Source organism: Gallus gallus, chromosome 24 (assembly GCF_016699485.2).
Source record: "Gallus gallus isolate bGalGal1 chromosome 24, bGalGal1.mat.broiler.GRCg7b, whole genome shotgun sequence".
NCBI lineage: Eukaryota > Metazoa > Chordata > Aves > Galliformes > Phasianidae > Gallus > Gallus gallus.
This window is the reverse complement of record NC_052555.1, coordinates 4,448,569-4,476,085: the sequence shown is the minus strand read 5'-3', so window position 1 is coordinate 4,476,085 and position 27,517 is coordinate 4,448,569. Positions and strand designations below refer to the sequence as shown.

The window sequence follows — 27,517 nt, the reverse complement described above, 5'->3', positions numbered from 1 at the left end:
ATACCCTTCGTCCCCGTTCTTCCCGTGCTCTCATCATCACACGCTCATCCCATGCAGGATGTTCTGCTCTCAGAGCACAGAAACGCACTGCTGATGGCTGAAATAATTTATTTAGAATACATCAAAGTCAAATGGACATTCAAGGAAGGAGCTTTTCAGCGCGGACAGAGGTCTTACAGCGATTACATTCCCAACCATTGGGGCTTCCCGGGGAATGCCAGCACAGTGTAATCAGTGAGTGAGTATACTGCAAATGTAGCCAGAAATGCAAAGTGCTCTTTACTGCTGTGTTTGCCTTCTTGGCTTACAACACTGGGCTCGGTTTGCAAGTGTTGCTTGGGAAAAAAAGGGGAAAAAAAAACCAAAAAGTGGAGCAGACAGACACAGATGGAAGAAAACCAAGCTGCAGTGAACAGTCTTAGGAATCAGCAAATCATCCCTTAACGTGTGAGAACCGTCTCTGAAATCCGAACAGCCGAAATCCGCAGTCTCAGATTACCAGGTCAGCGTTTTTGGGGTGTGAGTGGTGGCTCCACGGTGACATCGTGGCTGGGCTGTGTGTCACTGGCCGCAGCGGGCGGGTAGCCGGAGGTGCAGCGGGCGTCCCAGTCCGGCTCAGGCAGGTGCTGTAGATAAGAAGCAACCCACCTGCCGCGAGGAAGGACCCAGCGAACCACCCCAGGAACATCGCCTCACCAAACTCCCACCGCGGGACGATGTCGGGAACGGCTTCATCCCAGAACTCAAGGACTGTGGTGTAGGCGACCCAGGAGACGGGCACAAGAGTGGTGATCCCCGCCGCGCCGAACGCCGCCCCTCCAGCGAGCAGCAGCTGTTTCTTGGCATCGGGTTTTCCTTCGCATGTCTTCCAGCAGTCCAAGCCCACGCTGGCAAAGAGGAGTGCCAGGAGCCCCAGCCCGTTGGAGAGGCACATCAGGACGCGGGACACGCGCAGCTCCAGCGGCAGGGCGAGAAAGGAGTCGTGGGCTTTGCACTCCGTGGCCCCCTCCTCCTGCATGATGCACACCTGCCACAGCCCCATGGTCCAGATCTCCAGTTCATTCAAGTCCAGGTTGAAGTTCTTCCAGAGAGGCACAAAGGTGGTGACGCAGGACGAGACCCACCCGAAGAGCGCCAGCAGCATCGCGCCCACCTGGAGCCTTGCGTTGCAGCTCCACGCCATGCTCACACCACTCCTGCAAGCTGTGTGCTGGCTCCGCTGCTGGGGCTGAGATAAGCTGAGGTGAGCAGAAGGCTTTTGGCATTAACACTTTTGGAGCTGTGTATTTGTGGCGTGGATTTCCATGAACGCACCGTTTCAGTTGGCGGTCACGGTCAGAGCGCTGCTGTTTGTTCCTGCCTTTCAGAGGAGTTGTGTGGGGGGAAATTCAGGCTTATACCTCTAATTCCTGGGTGTGGCCTCGATCATTTTCGTGTCTTGTTGGTTCTGCTGCGATAGAAGAAGGCACCGCTGGCTAGGCAGGAAAAACTGGGTGCAACAGACAGCAAAGCTGCTCTGAAAGCCATCGTCGGCCCCACTCTCTGCTCCTTCTCCTCCGCTGCTCCATTGAGTGCAGCGCTTTTGCATGGCCCTGCTCTGTGTGTGTCACCAACCGCCCCGTTCCTGCAAACTGGGGGATGCTCTGGGCTGGCTCCTGGGAGAGGACGTCTCCAAGAAACAAAGGGTTTTGTCTCCCTGTGTGGGCAGCATTGCTTCAAGGCAAACCCATCTCGGAGGCTGCAGTGGGTGCTGCCTCTCCGTGCCGTACACAGGAGGGTTAAGCAAGAAGCACGCAAATCCCCTGAGCCTCAGGATCCCCGAGGAGAGAGTTGGCAAGAACAGCTGCAGGTTTGGCAGGGGAGAGGGGCTGTGGGCAGAGCATGTGGTGCCTGGGTTCTTCCCAGGGGGATTTAAGGCCCCAGCCCTCCTCCAGCCCTTAAATAAACAGCATGAGAGGTGCTGACAGCTGTCCCTGGGGCTCCCGTGGAGGAGCAGTGGCCCAGAGGCTGCTCTGTGTGCTGGGTCCCTGCTCCAGGAGGCAGAGATCCTGGAAAGTTTCCGTGTTGCAATGAGGCCGGACTTTATACCCTCCTCCTCATCCTCAAAAGCGCTTTGCAAACATTTGTGCTCCGAGCAGCCACTCCCAGGGGTTATCCGGGGGAGATGGGATGGAGGCAGAGCTGGGATGTCACTGGGGGAACAGCGTTGCTGCCAGAAAGTATCCTGCTGTAAAGAAGATAGGGGAAAAAGGAAAGGAGGAAAGCAGTAACCTTCTGATGACACTTACTTCCCATCTGTTCCTGCCCAGCCGCATACATGGACCCAAGGTCCAGCTTTTTAGATTCATCCTCATGGGGGGATTAGTGACTAATCTCTCGCTCATCTGCTTGCTTTGTTACCAAGAAGGATATGAGGGGGCAAGGCTGGGAAATTACTGCTGCTTCCTTAGCACGGTTGTGGTGTGGGTGCTGTGCTTGGGACTCCGAGCCATGGCCGTGTCATGGGCTCGTGAGGAGGGGGCTCAGCACTGCATGGGACCTCTGTGTCCCCAGCACCACTTCATTGCCACTTTTCTGGCACGCAGTGATTGGAGGCCTTTAAAAAAAGGTCCAGAACCTATTTGCTCTAGGGATGGGGAGCTTGATCCCTTGGGTACACATCCTGCTCCCATCGCTCAGGGCCAGCTGAGGTCTGCATCCTCCCATGGGAACCCTGCAGCTGGGCTTTCTGCCCTTCGTGGGAAACTCAGATGTCTGAGAGCTGCCTGCCCTGAGCACATCCCGTGGTCCCACCGGTTCCAGGCTGCCCCCAGGCACTGTCTGCGGCCGCTGCTTGCACTGCTGCAGTCCTGCTGGGGACAGCTGTGTCACCTGCAGGAGGAGCGGGTTGAGCCGAGCGCTGCAGTCACGAGTGCGGTTGGTGGAGTTGCGTTGTGCTGTGTTGGTGACCCCAAGTCGGGCTGGACCTGAGCACTATTTATAACCTCGGTGCTGCCTTTGCTATTTTTAACCCTCCTGCTGTCGGGATCCGGCTTTAAATATAGCACAGCGTGGCCCTGAGATGTGTTAACTTGGGTCTGCAGGACAAGGTGTGCTGGGCACCGAGTTAGTGGCTCACACACACGAAGGAAACCACACTGATGTAGGCAACGTCTTGAAGCCTGTGCTGATGACCCCATCCCTAAAACTATGGGGAACGGTGTGGATGAAGGCTGGGATCCTCCGGCAGGGAATGCCCTCGCCAAGCCCCCGCGGCGCGTCTGCCCCCAGCCCTTCCAATTAAATCATCTTGAGGTAATGCTGCCCGTCATTGAGGGGGATTAGCGAGTGACCTTCTTCTCCTGGAGCAGGATTGGAGGACGTGCCAAGCTCGCCTTCCTTCTCCTAAGCTCTGCGGCGCAGCCAGGAGGGGATTTCCCCCCAGAACTGATGGGAAGATGCCCAGGGGCAGACGGGTCAGTGTCCGGGAGCAGCTGTAGGGGTAGGCAGAGGCCGAGGGGCTGTGCCCGGAGATGCGGTAGGTGCTGCGGGGCTGCGAGGCGGGGGGGCTCATGGCCAGAAGGAGCCGGGCAGGGATGGGGCGGGGGCACAATGCCGGGGGTATCCGTGAGGCCACCCGCTCTGTGCTGGCTGCTGGGCATCACCGAGCGCTTGGGAGCCACACTGTGGGATGGAGCAGCAGCCGTGGGACCATGAGACACATCCCTGCAGGAACAGGGCTGGGACAGCAGCTGTGCAAGGCAGGAGGGCTCAGTGGCAGGCACAGAGCGGTGCTCTCGTCCTCATTCTGAACGTGAGAGCTCCATGCATGGGCATCCCTACCAGCGCAGCGTCTGCAGGCATCCAAAATTCACACCCATGAGTCTCACAGTGTCTGTTACAGGAATTACACACAGTTTGGGAAAACTCTTAAGCGTAAGGAATTGGCAGGAGCTGTTGCTACAGCATATCAGGGGAGATCATGCAATCATTTAAGTGGGAAGGAACCTTTAAACATCATCCCCTCCAACTCCAAATTATCTTAAAATTCGTGGATTCAGAATGTTCAGAAATTCCTGACTTTACAGAGCGTCTCACCACTGCTCTGCTGCTGCTCTGCCTACAGGAGCTGCGCTCTGCAAACCCGTGGGCTCTCCTGCAGCTCCTGCATTTGCTGCTGCTTCCCCAGCCCCACACCCGGGCTGTACAGATGTCAGCTCTGAGCTGCCAGAGGAAAGGAATAATTAAAGCAGATAATTATTTCTGAGATAACGTGCTTCCCTCAGGGCTCGTTAGCCCAATCCTCGCAGCCTGGCCCAGGCAATGCAGAGACACAGCACAGGGCTGGCGCTCAGCGCTGTGCTGAGCAGTGATTGCTTTCCACATTCCCTCTTCTTTATTCATTTTTGCTGCAGGGTGCAGCCGGGATGGGGGCTTTTTTTTTGCAGGATGCTCCCATGCAGAGGCTTGGGGCTGCCCGGAGCGTGCGTGCTACCCTGCAGCAGGATCGCTCCGTGGCAGAATTTGTCTGTTTGCAACTTCTCTATCCAGCTGCCCCAAGAGCCGAGCCTGCGGGCCCCAGCGCTGCTCGATGGACGGACGGAGCGCCTGCGCCAGGACCGAGCGGCCGGGGCAGAGGATGCTGGATGAGGCAGCGGGGCCCCTCACCTTGTCCCTGGGGGGACCAGCGCCTGGAGCCGTGCTGGGGCCGGTCCCGCTGTGAGGCTGCAGCCCGCTGACGGGGAGGGGGCTCCGCCGGCCAGGTACCCCCACGCTGTGCCCCGTAAGGCTGGGTCCCGTGCCTGGCAGGGCTTCCCCATTCCGAGTTCTGTTTCTGGGTGGTGTTAAAGCCGTTTTCCAGGGAACGAGCTGCAGGTAACGAGCACTGAGGATGTGCCCACTTCGCGCAGCTCGAGGGCTGCACAAGTGGGCTGAAGGGGAGGAAGCCATACCCAGGTGGTGCAATGCAATTAGGGCAAGTAATTGGCTTAGCCATCTGGTGCTTCCTGCCCAGCTCAGCTCCATCACCTGACTGGGACCCAGCAGGAGAGGGTGGCCCCCAGCACCTGCCCCAGAGTGGTTGGGTGCTTTGGGCACCAGCTGCAGTGGATGCACGGTGTGAGGGACCACGCTGCTGGCCCTGGGATGGCTGCAGGGTTGGCGTTCCCCTGCTCTGTATCACAGCCCCATGCTCACAGCAGCACTGTGCCGAAGCCACTGCAGAAATGCAGCTAACGGGATTATGGTTTAGGTGGGACTCAGATTAACAACCCGCTTCCTCTGGGAGATCCCCGGGCCCTCGCAGATGGGGTTCTCCCCCAGGTCTGCCTGCTGCACATTGCCTCTCCTTGCAGTGCTCCTGAACTCTGCACATCCTGTCCCTGTGCATGCACGGGGGTGGCACTGTGCTGCCCTCCTAGCAGCTGCTGCAGCTGCACTGGGGGCTGCAGAGATGCTCCCCAGCCCATGACACCCCAGTGCAGGTGCACCATGTGCAGGTCGCAGCTGGGATGGGTTCCAGCCTGGCTCTGGCTCTGCTCAGGGCTGCTGTCTGCATTTTGAAGTAGCACTTTGGGTCACATCCAACTTCCCTTTTGATGAAAACCTGTATGAAAATAAACATCGACTCTTCAAGTGAGTGGGAGATGATGGCCAGACAATGTGCTGGGGCTGTCTTTGACGTCAGCAGTACAGGCGAGGGCTTTGGGTCTGTTTCCCACGAATGGAATTCTTTCCAAACCCCTCAGGCACACAGGGTGCTGCTGTTAGCAGTGGTTCTGCCTCACCCTGAGGAGCCCCAGGGCTGTGGGATTTGCACAGTGCTCTCACTGCAACCACATCCCGGTGCAGGGAAGGGGCACAGAGCAAGCAGGGATGTCGGGGCTGAGACGCCCCAGTGGGGAACACTGCTTCCCTCCATGCTTGCTCACAGCCCCACCGCACTGTGGGTGCCCAACCTTCCCTCACACGAGCATCCTTCACCTGCTACAGCCCCAAGGAGCTGTGAGCAGGACCAGGCAGTGCTCCCCTCAATATCCCTACCCTGCACTGCCCGCACACCCCACAGCTCCGCCTGACAGTCCCTCTCTGTTCCCACAGCACCCTGCACTATGGCTGCAGTGCTTCCTGCCAGCAGCAGCACGGAGCCACAGCACGGCCTCTGCACCCACAACAGCGTGGGCAGCACCTGGCTTCCACGCGAGGAGCCCCGGGGCCGCAGGAACTCCATCCCACCCGCACAGGCACCCACTGCCAGGCACATGCTGGCCTACCTGCCACGGCCACCCACCGACACCAGCCGCTATGGCACCTTCCCCCAGAAGGTAGGGCCACAGCCCTATGGCCGTGCTGCGCTGCACGGTGGTACGGAGCACCAGGAGGGTGGTTTAATGCTGACTGGAGCCTTTCCCCTTACAGCCTGAAGTCTCAGCTGCCCCCATGCTTCTCACAGCTGCTGCTGCTGAGAGAAGTGCCCTGGTTCCAAACGACCTCTCCCCACCCCGTGGCACCGATGTTCCTAGCGACCCAGCTCCCACGCAGAGCTGCGTGGACTCGGAGGCCGTGGGACCCACCAGGCGCTGGCCCAGTGTCTCCATCACCACCAGTGACGTGCCCAAGCACCGCCGGGCCTCCCGCCAAGATCACCCACCCACGCTGCGTGACGGCACCTCCCGCTGGTACCCACGGCACACCCGCAGCGTGCCCAGCATCCTCAGCCCTGCACGGAGCAGGACGCCCAACCGCAGCATCGTCTCCATCCCCGCCTCCGAGAGGCTGCAGAGCCGGCGTTGCAAGCTGATAGAGGACGAGCGGCCGCTGGGCCTGGCCGGCAAGCAGCAGCGCCAGCGCTACGTCACCAAAGTGGGCAAGTGCCAAGTGAACCTGGGCAACATCCAGGAGAAGAAGAGGTTCCTCTCGGACATTTTCACCACTATTGTGGACCTCAAGTACCGCTGGTTCCTCTTTGTTTTCATGATGTGCTATATTGTCACCTGGGTTGTCTTCGGCACCATCTATTTCTTTGATGCATGGATAAGGGATGACATCAACCACATCGGGGACCCGGAGTGGAAGGCGTGCATCGAGAACGTGGACAATTTCATATCTGCCTTACTCTTCTCTGTGGAAAGTCAGAGGACCATTGGCTACGGCTCCAGGATCGTGACAGCCAACTGCGCCGAGGGCGTCATCCTGCTCATGGCGCAGTCCATCATTGGCTCCATGATTGATGCCCTCATGGTGGGGTGCATGTTTGTCAAGATCTCCAGGCCCAAGAAGCGTGCCCAGACCTTAATCTTCAGCAAAAATTGTGTCATCTCCCACAGGGACGAGAAGCTCTGTCTGATGTTCCGCATCGGGGACCTCCGCGAGAGCCACATGGTGGATGCAAAAATAAGAGCCAAACTGATCAAATCCCGGCAGACCAAAGAAGGGGAGTTCATCCCCTTGGAGCAGTCGGAGCTGAACTTAGGCTACGATACGGGGGAGGACAGGTTGTTCCTGGTGGAGCCCCAGATCATCTGCCACGTCATCAACCAGCACAGCCCCTTCTGGGACCTGTCGGCAGAGTCGCTGAAGAGGGAGCAGTTTGAGATCATCATCATCCTCGAGGGCATTGTGGAAGCTACGGGTGAGTGAGGGGGGGTTGGGGTGGCTCCATCGCAGCCCTCTGGGGACCAGGCCCGGTGCTGCTGAAGCCGTGCCGTGGGCAGGGGGCAGGCAGAGCCGGGCATGAGGGACAGGGAGTGGGGTCTGCGGGCGGCTCCCTGTGTTAGCGTGGCGCGAATCCCATCACCGCCTCTCGCCATGTCCCTGCCACAGGGATGACGTGCCAGGCCCGCACCTCCTACACCGAGGACGAGATCCTGTGGGGGTACCGCTTTGAGCCCTGCATGTCCCTGGAGAAAGGCGCCTTCCGTGTGGACTACAGCCGCTTCGAGCTGACCTTCGAGGTGCAGACCCCAGCAGTGAGCGCCAGGGAGATGCAGGAGATGGCAGAGCTGGAGCGCCGGGACCGCTCCACACCCAGCCTGTGCTGGGAGCTGCTGCCACAGCCCTGCGGGCCCTGAGTGGGCCGACATCGAGGCTCAGGGTGACCGCAGGGCTTTGGTTGTGTATCACGGGGCAAAGAACCCCTCAGCAGACCATTAAAACCTGTTCATCGACAAGGCGATGTCAGTGTCTGGTGCTGGCTTGAAGCACGTGGGGCGGTGCCCAGGGCTGCTCCCAGAGCACTTCCCTTCCTGGGCCCTCAGCCAAGGCAGTGGTACTGGGACAGTGGCACCGGGACAAGGCTTTGCGGGATGGGGCTGGGGGGAAGTTGCCATACACACACACATAGAATCATAAAGGTCGTAAAAGGTCTCTGAGACCCCCGAGTCCAACCACAGCGCATCCCCACCGTGCCACTAAAGCGTGGCCCCAAGCGCCACATCGCCACGGTCCTGGAACACCTCCAGGGACAGTGATGCCAATGCAAGACATCCATAAATCAATGTTAGGTCCGACGGCTTGTGCATAAGTGTGCGAATTCCAACATTAGCTAATTAATTAGCAAATTAATGAACGCGGGTAGCACGGGTGCAAGTTCTTGTTTACATGCCGGAGCCCTCCTCGACGCAAGGGGGCGCTAAAGCACCGCGCCACTCCCTAGTCGCTCCTGCCCAGCTTCCGGCTCTCGATGATGACGTCATTAGAGCGCGACGTGGTGACGCCTGCTGTCTGGCTGAGCAGGAGGTGAGCGCGGCGGCCCCGGGCCTGCCCGGCGCGGTTCGTTTCGGTTCGTCGCCGTCACCGCAGGCCGGCCCGGCCCGGCCCGCATGGCGCGGCGCTGAGTGGAGATGACCGATCAGGAGAACAACAATAGCATCTCCGGCAACCCCTTCGCCGCGCTCTTCAGCTCCCTCGCCGACGCCAAGCAGTTCGCCGCCGGCCAGAAGCAGCAGCTGCGACAGCTGGCAGGTCAGGGCCGGGCCGGGCCGGGCCGCGGGGCGAGGGGTCTGGGGAGAGCTCTGCTGCTGCCGAGGTGGGGGAGCGGGCAGCAGGCTGCTCGCTGGTGCCGTGTGTTCCTGCGAAGCCTTTCCCCGGCTGTGAGTGCTGAGGAAGAAGCTTAGGAGCTTTATTTTGCAGGAGAGGAAACTTCGGCCAGCCAGGATGACTCTGACAACAGCGTGTCCGAGAGCCTCGATGACTGTGATTACTCTGTGGCCGAGATCAGCCGCTCCTTCCGCTCCCAGAGGGAGCTGTGCGAGCAGCTCAACATCAATCACATGATCCAAAGGATCTTTCTCATCACTCTCGACAACAGTGAGTGCTCGTGCTGTCCCTCAGTTCATGCGGTTTCCCTTGTGAAGGCTTGTATAGGGCCTCAAGGAGATGGGATGCTGGTGTTCTGTTCTCTGGGTGAACAGTAGGAGGCATGGCCCCTCCTCACACAGCAAGCTCTGCTCTGCTTCTTGTGCTGGTGTAAAACAGCCTGGGAGGAACACAGGGTGGAAAAGATCTGTGTCCTCGAACCACGCAGCTGGTTCATATCTTATGTTCCCAGAACCTTGAGCAGAGCTGTGAGTTTGTTTTTCACCTGTGAGGGTTGGAGAAAACAATGTTACGCAACCGCTGTGAAAGACTGTTTCTGTCTCTGTCCTTGAAAAAACAGTCCTGAGAGTTAACATCTCTGAGTGTCGTCCTCTGCATGCAGCAAATGGAAGTGTCACTTAGCATGTCTTGGAGCTGGCACCAATGTGGCACCTCTGGCACCAGTGTGCTGAGGAGCTCATGCTGTTCCTGCTACATGGGGCTGCACGGGGCAAGGGTGTGAACAGAGAAACTCCCCGAGAGCTTGGGGTCTTGTGAGGAACCGTGTGGTACCTCAGAACTATTTCCTACAAGTGACATCAGTGTAAGAATGCAGCTTCTAATGATGTGGGTTCTGTGCTTGTAGAAAAATGCCTTGCTGGATTCCTAATGAAATGTTATTTAAGCAGGAGCTCATCAGATCTATGTGAAATAGGACAGGGATGCTGGGAGGTGGGCAGTGCTTCCCTGCAGCAGCCGGTAGCAGATGACTGCCTCTGCCACAGGCAGGATCCTGCTTGCAGGTTTCACTTCCTGCAGCTGTGTTCTATCAATCAGAACAACAGATTATGTTCTCATCAGGTGATCCCAGCATGAAGAGTGGAAATGGGATTCCAGCTCGCTGTGTGTATTTGGAAGAAATGGCTGCAGATCTGGATGACCAAGACTGGCTTGACATGGAAAACATCGAGCAGGTATAATTTCTGCACACATCATATCTCATGCAGAGCAACGGCTGTCCGGATAGAGGCAGCATCAGTGCTACAAGAGATATGCTGATTGTAACTGGCCAAACTCTTAAAATCCTAGCTCACAGTGGGGAATTTTGTATCTTCTATTTGAGATAGGATGTCCTATAGCAATGGTGACAGGCAAGGAGAGCTTTGCAAGTGCGTAGTCTGTTTTGTAAAAGATAATGGATTTTTTTGTTTGTTTCCTGAAGTAATTTTTCTCTTTCCTAGAGCTGTTTCACTTTCAAGCTGTTTTTACTTGTGTCTAGGCGCTGTTTACCCGCCTGCTGCTGCAGGAGCCTGGAAACAACCTGATTTACATGACCTCTGCTGGCACACAGAATCTCTCTGCAGATCGAGATGCAGGGGAGAAACAAATTCTACGCTACCTCTATGCCTGTTTCCAGAGGGCAAGAGAAGAGGTGGGTAGAAGTTTCTGAGAGAGGAGGTAACTTTGTTATTTAAAAGCTGATGTTTTCATGGCGAGAGGTGGATATGCAGCCCCAGATCCGTTTTGTTCTTTCTGTGCAGATAACCAAGGTTCCAGAGAACTTGCTGCCCTTTGCTGTGCGCTGCCGAAATCTGACTGTGTCAAATGCTCACACTGTTCTTCTCACCCCAGAGATTTATGTCAACCAAAATGTGTATGAGCAGCTGGTGGACCTGATGCTGGAAGCATTGAGAGGAGCACGTAAGTTTGAGTGAACTTAATTTCTGTCTTAATGAGGTTACTGGTAGAGTTGTTGTGAGGCTTTCTGTTTTGTTCTAGCCGTGTTTCTCTGCAGCTGCATTTGGCCCTCTAAAGGTTTAAGTTTTGCAGTCAGAATGACAATGAGGTCTCCTGTCTTCACTAAGGAGGTGGCTCTAGAAGGCACTCTGAATTCTTGTATCTAACTGTAGCAAGTACAATTTTAACATTGGTAAAGCCTGCAGGAGCAGCACTGTGGCTCGGATAAAGTTTTGACTCCCTTTGTCATTAAAAGGAAGATGAAGAGGAGGGTTGTAGTGTATGCATACTCTAAGATCTGGCTGCACTGAGCATTGTCAGTAATGGTCTTGTGTCCCTTGCTAGATTTTGAAGACATGACTGAGTTTCTTGAGGAGGTCATAGAAGCCTTAACGATGGATGAGGAAGTGCGGACGTTTGGGGAAGTCATGGTTCCAGTGTTTGATATTTTATTGAGCAGGATCAAGGACTTGGACCTTTGCCAGATCCTGCTATACACTTACCTGGATATGATCCTCTATTTCACAAAGCAGAAAGATATAGCAAAGGTATGTGCTCTTCAGTCATCGAGAGCTGTTAGCTTTTTTGATTGTTACGGGGAAGCCCAACTGGTTGGAATAGTATCATCTTAGTGTTCTCCTATGAATGCTTCTGTAGCATAACTCAAAAAGACAAGAAGTAGAAGTAGTGGAAAAAGAGTTTGCACGTGACAACGGGAAAGCAGACAGTAGTCTGAGAAGCAGGTACCTCTCATGTACCTGTCATTTTCTGTTCAGTGGCTGATTTTGGTTTTTCTAATTATGTTTTTTTTTCCTGTGACTCTTCTCGTGCTCTTCTCATTTTTAGAAATTCATCTTTACAATGCAGTTCTGATGACTGCATTTCAGTTAGGCTGCTGCATGTTCAACTGTTTTCCCTAGGTTTTTGCAGGGTATATTCAGCCCAAGGATCCTAACAATGGACAGATGTACCAGAAGACTTTGTTAGGTGCCATTTTAAATATCTCCTGCTTGCTAAAGACTCCTGGTGTGGTAGAGAATCATGGGTATTTCTTGAATCCATCCCGATCCAGTCCACAAGAGATCAAGGTGCAGGAATCCAACATCCATCAGGTGAGACTCAATTGTAACGTTGCTGCTTCCCAATGGGTATTGTTGGTCTCTGCTTCTGGGTTCAAGTGAGAAGACTGGATATTGGGGTTGTGTTCTTTTGCTGGCTCTCCAGTAGCCTGGCTGGTGACTAAGCAAGTCGTAGAACCACTTTAGCCTGTAGATTCTCCATCTGTGAGACGTGGATGGGTATAACTGCTTACTCAGGTTGTATCCAAAGTCTTAAGCAGCAGAAACATGAGGTCAATATGAAGAAGTCATCGCTTACGAAGTAGCTTTCTGAGCTTTGGGAAAATGATAGGGTACTTGCAGGGCAGATCCCAGCACGGTAGCTTAGGGTGGTATATGAAGATAATTTACCTTTGTTGTAATTACTGTGAAACAGTTTTTTCAGTACTTTTCCTATAATTAAAACGTTGGCTCATGAGCAGATAGAGTGACGAGCAACGCTCTTTCTCTATGAAATTAAATAGCTTCCCTCCTGAGACCAGCAGTGCTAGTAGGATCTTAGATTGTTTCAGAAGGGAGAAGCATCACAGTATAAGACAGAAACACAGCTCTCATTCTGCAGGGAAGCGTGCTCAGGTGCAGGTATTCTTCACAGAGAATGAGATTTCCAGCCATGTGTTCTTTCAAGGTCGTTGTTTCTGTCAAAAATACATGAAGAATTTTGTTTGTATTTCCCACAGAAACAACTCTCATTTCAGTGTGTTGTTAGTTATTCTGGCCTCAGGTTTTGAGCTATTCGTGGTGTGTGTACAAGTAGTGATTAATACAGGTGTCACATTGATAATTTACTTTGGAAGCCCTTCCTTTTGAGGGTGGGATGTTGTCTGGACGTGGGACAACTCTGGAAATATTAATAAGATAGTCAGAAAAAGCCTTTGGATCATGACTCCTTCAACCATTTTCTGTTCCCCGTAACAGTTTATGGCCCAGTTCCATGAGAAGATCTACCAGATGCTCAAGAACCTGTTGCAGTTGTCTCCAGAGACGAAGCACAGGATTCTCTCCTGGCTTGGAAACTGTCTGCATGCTAACTCAGGCCGTACCAAAATTTGGGCTAATCAGATGCCAGAGATCTTCTTCCAGATGTATGCCTCAGATGCCTTCTTCCTGAATTTGGGAGCTGCCCTCCTGAAGCTGTGTCAGCCCTTCTGCAAACCAAAATCTCCTAAGCTGCTAACCTTTAACCCCACTTACTGTGCCCTGAAGGAGCTGAATGAAGAGGAGCGGAGGAGTAAGAATGTACATATGAAAGGTATGTCCAAAACCTGTGGGAGCAAGTGAAGTAAAAAGGGATCTTCTCAGTTCCTAACCTCTCCAGGGCACGCTTTCTGTACATTGCTAAAGGCTGAGCTAAGTGAGAGACTACAGAGGAAAAAGTGGAAGAGATGAATTCAAATAAAACACTGCCCAGTGTCGTGTGCAGTCACTTCATATTATCAGGAGGAGCTCTCTTGAGCCCTTAGCAAAGCTTAATGCAAAGATGCTTTTAATTCTAGGTTTGGAAAAAGAAACGTGTTTGATACCTGCTGTGACTGAACAAGAGCCAGAGTTTGCAAACAGCTACAATCTGGTGACAGAAAACCTGGTTCTGACGCAGTATACCCTTCACTTAGGATTTCACAGGTAACAGTTCTAGAGCTGTGTGTGTTCTTACAGAGCTGGCCTCTGACAAGGTGTTAGAGGTGCTACTGAAGCATGCACTTTGAGAGAGGTTTTATGTCTTCAGGCTTAAATGATTAATATTTGGAAGGAATGTGAAAGCTCAAGCTTTAGGTAAAAGATTGTTCCCAGTGCTGTTATGCATCTGCATGTGGTTACATATATTTTTCATAAATATTCAGAGTATACCAGTTGAGTTACCAAATGCATTTTGACTGACAGCTTGAGTGCCAGGCTGACTAATTTAGTAAAGAATTTTGCTCGCTTGTGTTCAGTCAGAGCTAACAGCCTTACAGAATCCACATGACTTATAGTATTTTAACAGCTAGGTGCTGGTTTGGCAGGGCTCGCTCAGTGCTGATAGGTTCTCTGGGAGAGCAGGCCTCTGTCCTTTTGCTTATCTACTAGAGAGCATCTCAGTAGCAGAGTGTGAGGTGTCTGAACTGCTCCACTAAATTGATTTTATTGGAAGCAGCAGTGCAAGGTAACTGACCGTTTCCAGGAAACAATTTTCTGGACACCAGAATGCACTGTTTTTATAGCTTTCTTCTCTAAATTGTTGCCTGGATACTATGAGGTCACCACTGATTCGAGCACAGTCCCCTTCTGGTTTATGAGCTAAATATAGAAATAGATGAAAAAGTTATGCAAGTGGCTTGTTGCTGGGAAACTGAAAACGTTGCCTCCCAGGCTTACCCACACCCTGACCTTGGTAACCCAACAAGGTTTGCAGCTGCGTGGGCTCGTTGTCTGCACCACTGCAGAGTGCTTCATAGGAGCTGCTGCTTTAGCAGGCTGCTTAGCAGACCTCCTTGGTATTTCAGGAGGATTTCTTGTCCTTTCAAGTCCTGGCTTGCCTTTCCTTATGCATTTCTTGTTACTGACCCCCGAAACAGATTATTTGCAGGGAAATAGCTTAAACAGAAAAGATTCTGTGCAGCAGGCAAGTCTGTCCCTAACAAACAAGTTAAGTTCTAGCTAAGAAGCACGGTGACTTCTGTATTGCTTAGGCAGTTTGTACTGAGCTTACTTGCATCTTGTCTGATCTCTTGCCTTGTTTTCCCCGAGTAGGTTGCATGACCAGATGGTAAAGATAAACCAAAGCCTTCACCGCCTGCAGGTAGCGTGGCGAGAAGCTCAGCAGAGTTCTAACCCTGCTGCTGACAGCCTCAGGGAGCAGTTTGAACGCCTGATGACCATCTATCTCTCCATGAAGACAGCGATGACAGAGCCACAGATGCTGCAGAACTGCCTGAATCTGCAGGTGTCCATGGCAGTTCTCCTGGTACAGCTGGCTATAGGAAACCAAGGGACTGAACCTCTAGAGCTGACGTTTCCATTGCCAGGAGTGGAAAACAGTGCACTGGCCTATGTACCAGGTGAAGCCACTTCTCCTGCTGGTTTGTGCTGCTGCACGTAAGGGTCTGAATCTGAAGCAGCTTAAGAAGTGCTCTGTTCAGAGTGTTTATACATACGAGGCCTTATGCTTTAAGTTTCCTTAAGCACCAGGATTTCCCCTCAATTTTTAGCTTTGTGAAGGGCGAGTTATAGGACATGTAAGAGAGTGTAGTGTGAGTCACCTACAGCTTCAACAATGTCAGCACCGAGATCATAGCATCCAAAACAGGCAGAGATCTCTCAGTTAATCCAGCAAGCTAGTCCTGGTGCTGTCTAGATGAATACTGGAAGTGTTGTCCAAGGAAGTGCTTTGCTTTCCAGGGGAAAGGATATAGTGCTGCTGCTGATAGCATTTTTCTCTGCACAGAATATGCTCTTTGAAGAGGGTCATTAACTCTCGTAACATTTGCAGCTCTTTCAGGGAACACTTCAGGTTTTGATTGCTGCTGACCTTTTAAAGATCCTGTGCATTGCCATGTTGCTAAGTTTGGCCAAATCCTGCATTGATTTACTGTTCTACCTGCACACTATTTCTGTTGTGTTGAGATTGCCTTCCCTTGAGCTTCTGCTGTGTAGCAGTGCATAATATCAATGGAGAGCTGCTGGGCGTCACCCTGTAAAGTGACTTTGGAGATGAGTGAAGTGAATGCTGTGCATTGGATTTCTTCAGGCTGTGCATTCTTCGTTATTTTGGTGTTGTAATAAAACATGCTGTGCGAGCTGCCTGATGAACTAATTTGCAGTCTCTCCTCACAGAATTCTTTGCAGATAACTTGGGTGACTTCTTCATATTCCTGCGGCGTTTTGCTGATGACATCTTGGAGACTTCTGCTGATTCTCTGGAGCACATCCTTCACTTTGTTACTGTTTTCATGGGCGATGTGGAGAGGTACGTCCAGCCCCAGCTGTGAACTCTTTATACTTACTGCAAAGCATAGAAACAAAGAAGTGGGAATTGTCAGAGGTGCCTTGGGGCTCAGCTCATACATCTGTAGGTTGCTTGGTCTCTTTGGAAAAATCATTCTGCTCACAGAAGGCACTAAAAGCTGCTTGAAGAATTTGTGCTTCACACGAGGCAAACAATATTTAGTGTCTTAATTCTTGTTTAGTCATACTATGCAAGGGCATAGTCACCCAGCAACTAGGTGCCAGGGAACACTGAGCAAGGAAGGTTTGGCTGTTGCTGTAACAGTAACTGCTGCTCATCTCTAGATGTTGTTGAGAGAGTTTTTCTAACACTGCCAATACTTCTTACTACCTGAAGAAGTTACTTCTGTGCTTGCTGGTTACCCTGGTACTCTCATCTCTCCGGAGGGCATATGGCTGCAGAAGCACTAAGAGCATGCATCAGCTGGAAGTCACTACCTAATAGAAGTGTACTTGTAAAATTACTTATTCTGCTGCTTCCCATGGTGCTGTATACATGGAAACAAGCAAGTATGGTGTTGAGTAGAAGTGAGATGCTAGTTGTGGTCATCTGGGTGTGGATTAAAGCACTGTATTTAACAAAAACTAATTTTGAAAGGATGTTGAGTGGGAGTTGGTAGAGATGCAAAGAATCAGATGTTGTTCCCAGCAGAACCTGTCTGTCTTTTAACAGGGACGCTTTGCTTTGTGCTCCTATATAACATAAGAAACTGCTTTGTCAGAGACGTTTTGCTGGTTGCTACAGGAACATATTGGAATTGATCTTTTTTAAGTATCCCTTTGAATTCTGTTTTTTCACTTACAGAATGAAAAATCCTCATCTGCGAGCCAAGCTGGCAGAAGTGCTGGAAGCTGTGATGCCTCATTTAGATCAGGCCCAGAATCCACTTGTCTCCAGTGTGTTTCATCGTAAAAGAGTGTTCTGCTCTTACCAATATGCTGCCCATCTTGCTGAGGCACTTATCAAAGTCTTTGTGGATATTGAGTTTACTGGTAAGCACGGAAGGTGAAGAGGTGTCTTCCTTCTGCAAAATTTGTGTTCGGGTTTTGAAGTGCTTCAGTGTAAAAGAATGAATCTCTTCGTGCTTTGTTGAACTGCTCAATTGTATTCCAGCAAAGCACCAGTCTTTCCAAAATTCTGACTTGCACAAAGCCACACAGCTAGGAAGTATAACTGTCAAAGGGCAAGGGTTCGTTGGTGCAGCAGTGCTTGTAATTTGCCATTCCCTTCTGCTGTAGAGCTGGCTGTGTTGCTGTGAGGTCGGTGACAGGTCTCGGACTTCTCCAGGAGCTGTTTTTTATAATCCCCTGAGAGCAATAGGAAACACATGCTGTTAAAGGAAACACATATGTGTAGCTGAGGCAGTCATTTTCCTTCCCAGGAGGTTCTGTTGGACTCTGTTGGTTTCCTGCAGCCCTGCATTCGATTGGCACTTCCTGCTCTTTGAAATCGGAGAATTAATCAAGAGCTGGAAGTCCTGCCCTTCTCACTTGCTTGTGCCTATTTCTGCTTGGGATACTGTCAGGCACACTGACTATCCATTGATTGCATCCTCCTGTTGTAAAAGTATCCCAGGTGATCTTAAAAAGCTGTGATCCCAGCAGCCACTCGTGTTCTTGTTCCACAGGACTTGCCCATTGTGCCCTATGGGCGCTTAGCTCAGCCTGGTCACAGCAGTGGTAACAGTCAGTAGAAACTGCTGGACCTTTTTGTTGAGGAAGTGATGATGAAACTGTGCTTTGACTGCTTGCTGCCTATTGATGCATTCAGTACCCGATTGGGTGGTCAATATTTCAGCTTTCTGAAGAAAACGCAGCCTGTTCCCACACAGTGCTGAGCAAACATTGAAAAGGAATTAAAAATCCCTGCCTGTGCCCGCAGCCAAAACGTGGCGCTCTCACTTCTGTTTAGGTGACCCCCATCAGTTTGAGCAGAAATTCAACTACCGCCGTCCAATGTATCCCATCCTGAGATACATGTGGGGCACGGATTCATACCGACAGAGCATAAAGGTAAGACAAGCGGTGTAAATGTAAGCATGTCTGTCTAGCTGTTGATGGAGCATATAGACTTGTGTCTTGCAGTTTGGACTGTGTCAGAGCAGTCATCATTTTCTTGTTATCTGCAGGCTTTGGCTGATTATGCCTCAGAGAACCTGGAGGCAATGAATCCCCCTCTTTTCCTGCGCTTCCTTAATTTGCTCATGAACGATGCAATTTTCCTGTTGGATGAAGCCATACAGGTAGGGTTTTGCGTGTATGCTGCTGGCACCGTGTAGAAATGGTTCTTACTCCCCTTTAGGTGGCCGATTATAGCAGTGGCCTTTTATCTCCTGAACAATCTTAATATACTTTTGTTCTTTGGATGAATCCTTGCAGTAGATACTTGCTGGGAAACTCAGCTTAGCCAGGTTTGTGATCTTGCAAGCATCATGAAGGGATTATGGCAGAAGTATGGTGGGGTCTGGGACAGCACTCACAGGGCACTTGATTCCATTCCCCTTCATCCTGGGAGACGGATCAGAACAAAAAGAAACAGAAAAGCTTTCTTTTTTTCTTCCCAGATGGAGAATGAAGTGCTAGCAGGGTCGGAAGGAAATCTGCCTGTTGTTAATCTGGATGCAGCCAGGCTTTAAATGAGTTCTGCAGTTTTTGATTATCAAATCCCCTTGGCCTTTCCTCAGGTGGTGTAGGCTAATAAGGACCTTTTGTCTCCAGGCAATTTTCCGTTAGGTTTACAAAGCAGGTTTCAGCTGAATTTGTGTCCCTGATGTGTGATGATTGTCTCACCATGCCTTCCAGAGCCTCTTGGTGCTGCCAGAAAGTGCTTTTGTGGAGCTTTTACCTGTGGCAGAATGGAGGCTGGCGGATCAGACAGGTCACATGGATATTGCATGTCTGGTTTTGAACATCTACAGCCTTCATGCAATTTGTCAGTATGAGCAATTGTATGTTTTATTACAGTTGTGCAGTTATGAACCCTTCAAATGCTCTACCTTTTCCTTCCATACCTGGCCCCTGTCAGAGTGGAGCAGATAATATCTGAGGTCTTGCCATTAAGTTTCTTAGGGTGGTGAGAACAGGAAGGCACTGTAACACGAGTGAGCTCTTATTTGTTGCTTGTTACAGGTTTTGAAACCAATTAACTCCTGGCATTCCACTCTTGAAAAATATGCTTTGGTTCTGCTGCCTGTCTCCTGAGCTCAGGCAGATGAGCAGTGAGATTTGATGCTTTCTGTTAGTGTTGCCTAGAGGTGTTAAAGTGGAATTTGCCATAGGAAGAGGTGGTAACATTATACTGATTCACCAGAGGAGATGATTGGGAATGTGGATGCTCTCTGTGCTAAGCACTCAAAAGCTGTGCTGAGCATCTCTGACAGTTTTCTTGGTTCACTAAGGTTCTTCTCAGCCTACATCGGTGCTGGCAGAAGGTTACAGAATGAAGGCTCTATGAGGAGCAATCCTAATGTAATTCACATTCACTACAGACATTCTGGTTTTTAGCATCTCCCTGCTAATGCTCTCAGGCGGTGATGAGGGAGCACTCTGGGTTAGCTTTTGTTGCTTATTTATTGCCTGTCCTCCTAAGGCTGCTGTAGGAGATGTATTCCATGCTTCTATAACAAACACATGTGCCTCTTCTGTGCCCTGAAGTGACTGGCTGAAAGGAAAGCATCTTAGTCTGCTTTACTCACACAGCTGCTCCCATATGTTTCCCTGCCGTGTCTTTACAGTACCTGAGTAAGATTAAAATTCAGCAGATAGAGAAGGACCGTGGTGAGTGGGACAACCTGTCCCAGGAGGCTCGTCGGGAGAAGGAGTCCAGCCTGCAGATGTTTGGTCAGCTGGCTCGATTCCACAACATCATGTCCAATGAAACCATCGGTACTCTGGCCTTCCTGACATCAGGTAGGAAGAGCAAATCCTGCCTGCTGAGACCTACAGAACTGCATTGCCTGGGATATTGGGCGGGTCGGATTCGGTTTAAGGATTGTCAGAGAGGGACTGGATTACCATGAAGCTCAGGGAGCTATTGGTTTCTGTTCCAGAAATCAAGTCCCTGTTTGTGCATCCTTTTCTTGCTGAACGCATCATCTCCATGCTAAACTATTTTCTGCAACACCTGGTTGGCCCTAAAATGGGAGCTTTGAAAGTCAAGGATTTCAGCGAGTTTGACTTCAAACCACAGCAGCTAGTTTCTGACATCTGTACGATCTACCTGAACCTTGGGTATGTGACAAGGGAGTGCTGGAGGTGGGATGTCAGAAGTGCTCGTGGAGAAGAATGGCCTTTGGGTGCTTTTAAGTATAAACAGGTTTTTGTCATCTGTTGGACACTGATGATGTTTGCAAGGAATTGGAAATGGAATTTGGCCTAAAGTGGGATTAGTTGTGATGTGCACAGCAAAACCTGCACTGGGATGGGAACTGCAGCTGCAGTTAGGTGAACATGTGGGGTAGCAGAGTCCTGTGACCTCCTTTGCCACAGGGTGGGAGTGTTTTCATAGGAACTCTGTGAACAGAAGTCCTCAGTGGGCCTTTCAGAAGCGTGGTGTGCTCTTCTGTAGCTGTTCTTGGATTACACATGGAAGGCAGCTGCAATGCAGCTAGTAGGCGTGGAAGTTGACTGTAATCACAGTTAAATTCACCCCGTGGGTCTCTTTGGAGAGGACCTAGGAAAAACATTTGATTACAGTCAGGCTTTTCTCTCGATACCATGTAACTCGAGTTCCTTGCTCTGGTAACACAGCTGTTGAGGGTACTGTGTTTTGCAGCCGGAGGAATATGAATTCTTAAACTCTTGCTTTCTTTCAAATTGTGGCCCAGAGATGAAGAAAACTTCTGTGCCACGGTACCAAAGGACGGCCGCTCCTATTCACCAACACTCTTTGCCCAGACAGTAAGGGTCCTGAAGAAAATCAATAAGCCTGGCAACATGATAGTGGCATTCAGTAACCTGGCTGAGAGGATCAAGGTGAGAAGTAGATAGAATAAAAGCCAAAAAGAAATGAAACGAGCATCCTTTTCCATCTGTTTAAAGCTGCATCTTCGCTGTGAAGCTGCAGTGCTGGGAAATGGTGCTTGATCTGAAGTGCACGTTTGGACAGCTGAGAGGGCTCCTTTATACCCGTAAATGTTATAGCACACATTCAAGAACCGCATCAACAGATGTATGAGCTTGTAACATGAGAAAAGAAATGCATGATGGCTCATAGTGGGGCTTGGCTACTGAAGTTTGTTAGCTTCTAGTGGCAAATGTTTGTGTGTTAAATCAGGCCCTTTGCCCTGTTCTGTGGTTTTGTAATTGTGACTCTGTTAAACAGCCACTGCCCTGACCAGCTCTGATACTTCTGTGTTCCACTGAAGTGTTTTTTTTCAGTCGTGGTGATGTTAAAAGCAAACCTGTTTTTGAAAGAATTGGAACGGCGCTGGGAAGTCCTGGGTTTTACAAGCTGTGTGTGCCTGCCAGTCTCTTGCAGACCGTCAGCAGCAGGAGGAGGAGACATATGCAGATGCTTGCGATGAGTTCCTGGATCCCATCATGAGCACTCTGATGTCTGACCCAGTGATCCTGCCATCATCCCGTGTCACTGTGGATCGGTCAACCATAGCCCGGCACCTACTCAGGTATGAAATGTAGGCTTAAGTGCATCCTTGTTCATATTAAGCTTCCTTTTTGTCATGGACTGCTTTTCATGGGGCAAGGACTTGTGCTTTTCCAAGTTGGAAGCTTGGGATATGGTGGGGTATACAGTCTTGGGGTGATATATTTCACTTGCCTAATGATACCCAGTGACACATGGGCTCAGTGTTGGCTGAGTAAGTTCACTTCACTTAACAGCAGGAGGATTGCACCAGTCCTCCTGATCAGTCTTTTTTTCTTTTCCTGGCAAATGGGCTGTGAAGGTAATCTCCTCAATGCTCTCTTTCAGTGATCAGACAGATCCTTTTAATCGGAGCCCACTCACTATGGACCAGATTAGACCAAACAGGGAGCTTAAAGAAAAGATTCAGCAGTGGCTTGCAGAGAGAAAAAAGCAGAAGGAGGAGCTGGAGGACACACTGAACTGAGAACAAAGATCTCCATACCCAGACATGCAATCATGGGCGAGATAAATGTCTTGTGGTGGTGATGGCAGTTTCTCCAGAGCATCCCTGAAACTTGCCATGTGAATGAAGAATACATCCAGTGCATTGCACCACATCTGGAATCTCTCCTACTACCTTCTTCTCCCTCTTATTCTGTCTTTCCTTTCAAGAATTACTGGTTAATACCAAGGGTTTCCACTGTCCTGTAGCTTCCTCACCTCTGCATCTTGGGAAGTTTCAGCCTCTTCTGACTGTCCTGTTGCCCTGTCCCTATACTAATCGTTCTTTGTGTTGGCTAACAACTGCCGTGTTACTTTTCCAGTGACACCAAAAATGGTCTTTGCTACCCCAGCCTCTGTTCTGTTGCTGTTGACTCCCAAGTTGTTCAAATGATGTAATCTTGTCTACTGTGAAAGTGATGCCTTCGCATCTGCAGCAGCAGCTCTGAAGTTCAGCCGGGGGCACGGACTGAAAGGGGACAGCTATGCAAACGTGTACATGCTGAGTGTGGAGCGGGGTTTCTTTTTCAGACGATGTATGGGAAATAAGGGGGAGGGGGGGGCAAAATGCAATATTTAGATACTTGTACAGTCGGCTGTGAAGGTCTAGCAGCTAATAGAGCTCCTGGAGGGAGAAATGAGTTGCAGAAAAGCCTCTGCTTTAGCCGGGAGGGATGACGAGGCTGCCCGTTCTTTCGGAGGAGCTTGGCGTTAGCGGTGCCTTGCGGTCGGTGAATGAGAGCACCTGTTTGTCTCAGAGCTCTTCCGGAGCCGCGTTGCCTCCCTGCCCAGGCTGTGTACGTTCTCCCGAGGAACGCTATAAATCCTCTTTGCCTTCACGCCGTCCCTCGCTTGGTTTATCGCCGCGCTCGGGGGGGCGGGGAGGGCGCGGCGGCGGCACCGGCACCGCGCGGGTCTCGAACCCGCGGACCTTCGGGAGCCGCGCCCCGCCTCGCGCACGTGGTGCGGGGTCCTTGAGCCGCCGCGCGGGCTGCCCGCGGCAGACGCCTGACGGGAGCGCGAGAAGCAGGCGCTGCGGGCAGGCGCGGCGGCAGCGGGGTCCTGCGGCGGCAGCGGGGTGACTTTCAGGCATGGCGCAGGCCGCGCAGAAGCTGGTGCAGCGCCTCACCACCCGCGGGCCTCAGCTGCTGAGCGGTGAGCGCCGGGCGGCGGCTCTGTGCCACCGTGGGACGGGGCGGGAGGTCCGGCTGTGGTTCTCCGCCGGCTCCGTGAGCTGCGCTGCTGGGGAAGGGCGTCGGGCCTGGGCCGGGGCCGGGAGGGGCGCACGGGCCGTTGTGGCGGTGGTGAGCAGAGCCCGCTGTCTGCCGCCGGCGCTCACCCTGCCCGCTCCTCCTTTCATCCCTTCCAGCTGCTGTGGCGTACTCGAAGCCTCGCCTGGCCACGTTCTGGTACTACGCTAAGGTCGAGCTTGCACCTCCAACACCCGGTGAGATCCCCAAGGCCATCGACAGCATGAAGGCCATGGTCAGGAGCTTTCAGTCCGGCCGCCTGGCGCAGCTCACGGTCAGGGTAAGGCTGGCTGGGTGGGGATGGATGTAAATGGGCGGCGTGTGCTTCCCTGCGGCCATAGGCGGCCGTTCTGGCTAACAGTTCGCAGGTAGGGCTGCGCGTGGCAGCAGAAATGGCAACCTGCCTTATTGCACCCAGAGCATTGCTTCTGCTTCTCAGCGTCTGCTTAGACGAGGCTGCTTGCAGGAGCCTTGTTTGCAAAAGAAAACAAAGCTAAAATCTGACCTCAAGCAGTTACTGCCTCAGTATCTGCTCAGTCATACATCTGTAGTTACCGGTGCTTCTGCCCTGCTGCGTTTGTGCTAGGAGTGTTCACAAAGCCAGGGAACGGTCTTTATGCTTTGCATCTGCAGCGGTCCTTCTGCTGTTCATGGGCGTTTCTGAACGTGACCTTGATGTCTGTTAATAACAGCGTGAGAGAGCTGTGTAGCAAACAGGCGTTCAGCTTGTTTTCTGTTTTCTCCTTCCGGGTATCTACGAAGAGTGTTTGAAGGTGCATTTAATCTCCAGAGTGTTTTGTTGTGATGAGGTTTAGGATCTGTTCTGAATAGTTCTGATTAGGCTCAGCTGTGGGTGAAGACAGAGATTGTCTTTGGACACGTCTTGTAGGGATGATATTCTATGCTTAAATAACTTGTGGAGATAGGAGCTTTAACATACGTGTTTTATGCTGCCCGTGAAGAGCTCCTGCTCGAGCTGGCCAACCTGTGGCCTGCTTGGCTTGTTAATCCTCATGCACTGCAAATCAGAGATGTGCAGCTCTGGTGCTGCCTCCCAGCATGGTGAGCTTCCATCTCACTGCCTGCATGTCCATGAGGGAGCTGAGACTGCATTTTATGCCCGGAGTCTGATGTTAGGTCATCTACTGCTGCAGTTTGGCTGTGTCTGTGTTGGTCACACGCTCCCCGAATCAGAACTTTGATCAGATTTTCACATTCATTAATTGGATAGGGGAGAAATCAGCCAGCTGAGGTAAATGTGCCACCACTCAGGAGAATCCCTCATTTCAGATGGGACTTCTGATAATGCTTGTAATCACTTTAGGCACGTTAAGGCTTGTGCTATTCATTGTGACCATTTTATTCTCTGCTGGTCAGCTTATTTTCCCAGTGTTGGTTTCTGCTGTTAAAAAGGGCCCTCTGCTACAACCCTTGAATCATTCTTTTTTCTCAACCATCTCCCCATGGACCTTTCCCGGTGTTTCTTTTGAGTCCTTCTGAAGAGGCATCCCATTGCCTCAGCACTCTTATCTTTTTAAGGCTTTATTGCTGCCTTTTACCTGCTGCCTGCAGAGAAGCTGGCTCAGACCGACTTCCTTCCTCCTGCTGCTGCCTTTGCTTAATTCAGCACACTAAGCAGCCTCATCTGAACAGAGGATTTCTGTTGTTAGCTTTGTCTGTGGAGGACATCGTATTGTCTTTAAGGCTCACAAATGCAATTCAAAAATAGGTTTAATAAGTGTAAATAAGATTTACAGCTTGTGAAGGAACAGTGCTGGCTGTCACTTACAGAGGAAGTGCATCGTGCAACTGAGATCAGTATTTGTTAAGAAAGGAGCACAGAGTGGTGTTCTCTGCAAACCTGGTTCAGCTCTTTGTGAAACCAATCCCCATGGGAATCAATATGTGTTAGGTAGGTGTTCTGGACTCAGTAACAGGGCTGGCATTTCAGCAGATACCCTGAAAGTGTGTTCTGTTCAGTACCAGACTAGTAAGAAATTATATATCCAAAAACTTGACATTTTTTCCCGGATAAACCCAGGGATGGAAGAGTTCTGCAGTCTCTCCAGGCTCTGACAGTTGCAGTCTGTGAGCCATAGGCAGTCAGTATACAGAGTGGTCTTTTCAAGACACAGTTTCACCACCAGCATTCTAGCTTGACATACTTTTCCTTGTGCCATGAAAAGCAACTGAGCTGCTGTCAGCTGACTTGAAGCTCAGAGCATTTATGGGTCAAGAGTTGGAAGTGTTTGAATGTTTCAGCATCGTTTCAACTCTTCCTCAACCATACCAGAGCTGTGCTGTGTTCCCTGGGCTCCTGTCGTTATCTGCTCAAGTGGAGAGAGTAGGGAATGGATTTGCCCAGCAGCCTGGAAGAGCTGCGTCATCTGCTTGGTGCTCTGCTTGGCCCTGGAGTTTAATGTGTTTCCTGCGGGTATGGCTTTAGAGCCCTTTTAGAAGATCACTTCTAAAATAAAATGGCAGCTGATGCAGTATTTAACGTTTTAGAACCATTTTAACAGCAGGGCCTGTTGAGGGATGGATGAACTGATAAAACACTAACTTGCACATCTGGTTTTGGCTTAAACTGTTGTCTTGCCAGTCGGATGACTGCTTTGCTAGTCATGCATGGTGTTTGATTACAAGAGCAAGAAAGGAAGCTGTTGCAGGAGCAAATATTCTAAATTGTGGCTTTTTTTCTTTCAGGAAGCGCTGAGGAACGGTTTGGTGGCCACAGAGGTGCTGATGTGGTTTTACATTGGTGAGATCATAGGCAAACGAGGCCTGATTGGATACAATGTTTGAAGACTCGACCTCAGTAACACAGCGTTTGCTGCTGCGGCCCTGAGCCTGTAACACAAATAAAGCCAGGAGCTGATGTAGAGTTGTTGTGGTCTTTTTGTGGTGGTTGGGATGTCAGCCTGTCTCTGACCTGGCAGTGTCACCAGTAGTGGAGAATGGCTTCTCTCACACGCGGTCCCCTCAGCGCAGCAGCACATGCTGGTGAAATGACTCACTTTCCTCTGCCCCTCCTTCAAAACATGAGGCTGTATTAAAGCTGGCTTTGGTCAGTAGTGCTGCTTAATCATTATTTCTGTGCTAGATGTTTGGATGACTTCTTTGCAACAAGCTACAGTGCTGCACAAGTGTAGAGACTGGCAATTTCAAGCTGACTATACAAACGCTTTCACTTGTTTCGAATGTATTTAACATTAGGCAGTGAGAACATGCAAGAAATCACAGTATTTTAAGGAGTCAAAGGATACCTTGGCATTGTGTATGTTATATGGTCTTACAGCATTATTCTGTGCAGTTTGGTTTCAGGTGAAACTTGTGTTGGAAGACGTTGAAGGTAAGCAGGATGGTACTGTACACGTCATCTTAACTTGCACGTGGCTACAAGTGTGAGCTGTCTAGAAGTTCACAACCTCACTTATTTTTTAAACAAATTCTGTACAGCCATATCTATATAGCAACTTGGTAAGCTTAACTGCACTGCAAAACAGTCCCCTTCTAATTTGTAAACGGAGGTTTTTGAAGCTTTCAGTTTTGTTTGAATGAGGCTTAACTGGTTGTGTTTTTTTTTAAATTGTCTTTACTGTCTTAGAAAATGGTCACCAGTCAGCATTGCTTCTTGCTGTTGCATTACCTGGGACTGTTCTCAGGTGGTCCTTTCATCCCCTGGGCCTTGTGTTAAGCTCCTTGGTGACCCTCAGCCATCCAGCCTGGTTGCCCCACATCACTCACAGCTCTGGAGAGACTGTACTTGTAGCAGAGAGTTAGCTTTTCTGTCTGCAGCAGTCTCAACTGCCCCAGCACTTCATGGCAGGAAGAAGCCTTGTGTGGTCTCTGGGACGCTTTGGATAGGCAGCACAGGAAGTAGCCACAGGCAGCAAGTAGCACATTAGAGAGGTGCAAGTGTCACTGGTTGTTTTCCCAGAGCTCGTAACTGGAGTGGTCCTGTGCCTGCATTTCTGTTGACTGTGGGACTGTGGGCTTCGGATACTGCTGTCTGCTTGGCATCACATTAGGCTCCCAACAGACAATGCATTTCTGTTGCACAGAAG

General features: G+C 50.9%; 4 protein-coding genes across 4 annotated transcripts; 3 read left to right on the top strand and 1 right to left on the bottom strand.

Moving 5' to 3' along the window:
- Positions 1-98: 98 nt before the first annotated feature.
- On the bottom strand, positions 99-3,265 carry CLDN25 (claudin 25). Its single transcript, XM_004948061.5, has one exon. The coding sequence runs from the start codon at positions 1,181-1,183 to the stop codon at positions 491-493; it is 693 nt and encodes a 230-aa protein (XP_004948118.2). The 5' UTR covers positions 1,184-3,265; the 3' UTR covers positions 99-490.
- A 1,787-nt stretch (positions 3,266-5,052) lies between these two features.
- On the top strand, positions 5,053-8,144 carry LOC428244 (G protein-activated inward rectifier potassium channel 4-like). Its single transcript, XM_004948062.5, has 3 exons — positions 5,053-6,302; positions 6,397-7,609; positions 7,801-8,144. The coding sequence occupies exons 1-3, from the start codon at positions 6,090-6,092 to the stop codon at positions 8,046-8,048; spliced, it is 1,674 nt and encodes a 557-aa protein (XP_004948119.2). The 5' UTR covers positions 5,053-6,089; the 3' UTR covers positions 8,049-8,144.
- A 551-nt stretch (positions 8,145-8,695) lies between these two features.
- UBE4A (ubiquitination factor E4A) lies at positions 8,696-23,039 on the top strand. The gene is made up of 19 exons (NM_001030910.2): positions 8,696-8,940; positions 9,109-9,285; positions 10,135-10,247; positions 10,553-10,705; positions 10,815-10,974; positions 11,356-11,558; positions 11,931-12,122; positions 13,047-13,380; positions 13,625-13,751; positions 14,859-15,166; positions 15,942-16,074; positions 16,918-17,105; positions 18,025-18,125; positions 18,242-18,355; positions 19,847-20,021; positions 20,162-20,342; positions 20,939-21,086; positions 21,582-21,739; positions 22,045-23,039. The coding sequence occupies exons 1-19, from the start codon at positions 8,820-8,822 to the stop codon at positions 22,181-22,183; spliced, it is 3,225 nt and encodes a 1,074-aa protein (NP_001026081.2). The 5' UTR covers positions 8,696-8,819; the 3' UTR covers positions 22,184-23,039.
- Positions 23,040-23,266: 227 nt separating this feature from the next.
- Positions 23,267-26,334, top strand: ATP5L (ATP synthase, H+ transporting, mitochondrial Fo complex subunit G). Its single transcript, XM_015298211.4, has 3 exons — positions 23,267-23,355; positions 23,570-23,730; positions 26,157-26,334. Exons 1-3 carry the CDS (start codon positions 23,292-23,294, stop codon positions 26,253-26,255), a joined length of 324 nt encoding a protein of 107 aa, XP_015153697.1. The 5' UTR covers positions 23,267-23,291; the 3' UTR covers positions 26,256-26,334.
- The last annotated feature ends 1,183 nt before the right edge of the window (positions 26,335-27,517 follow it).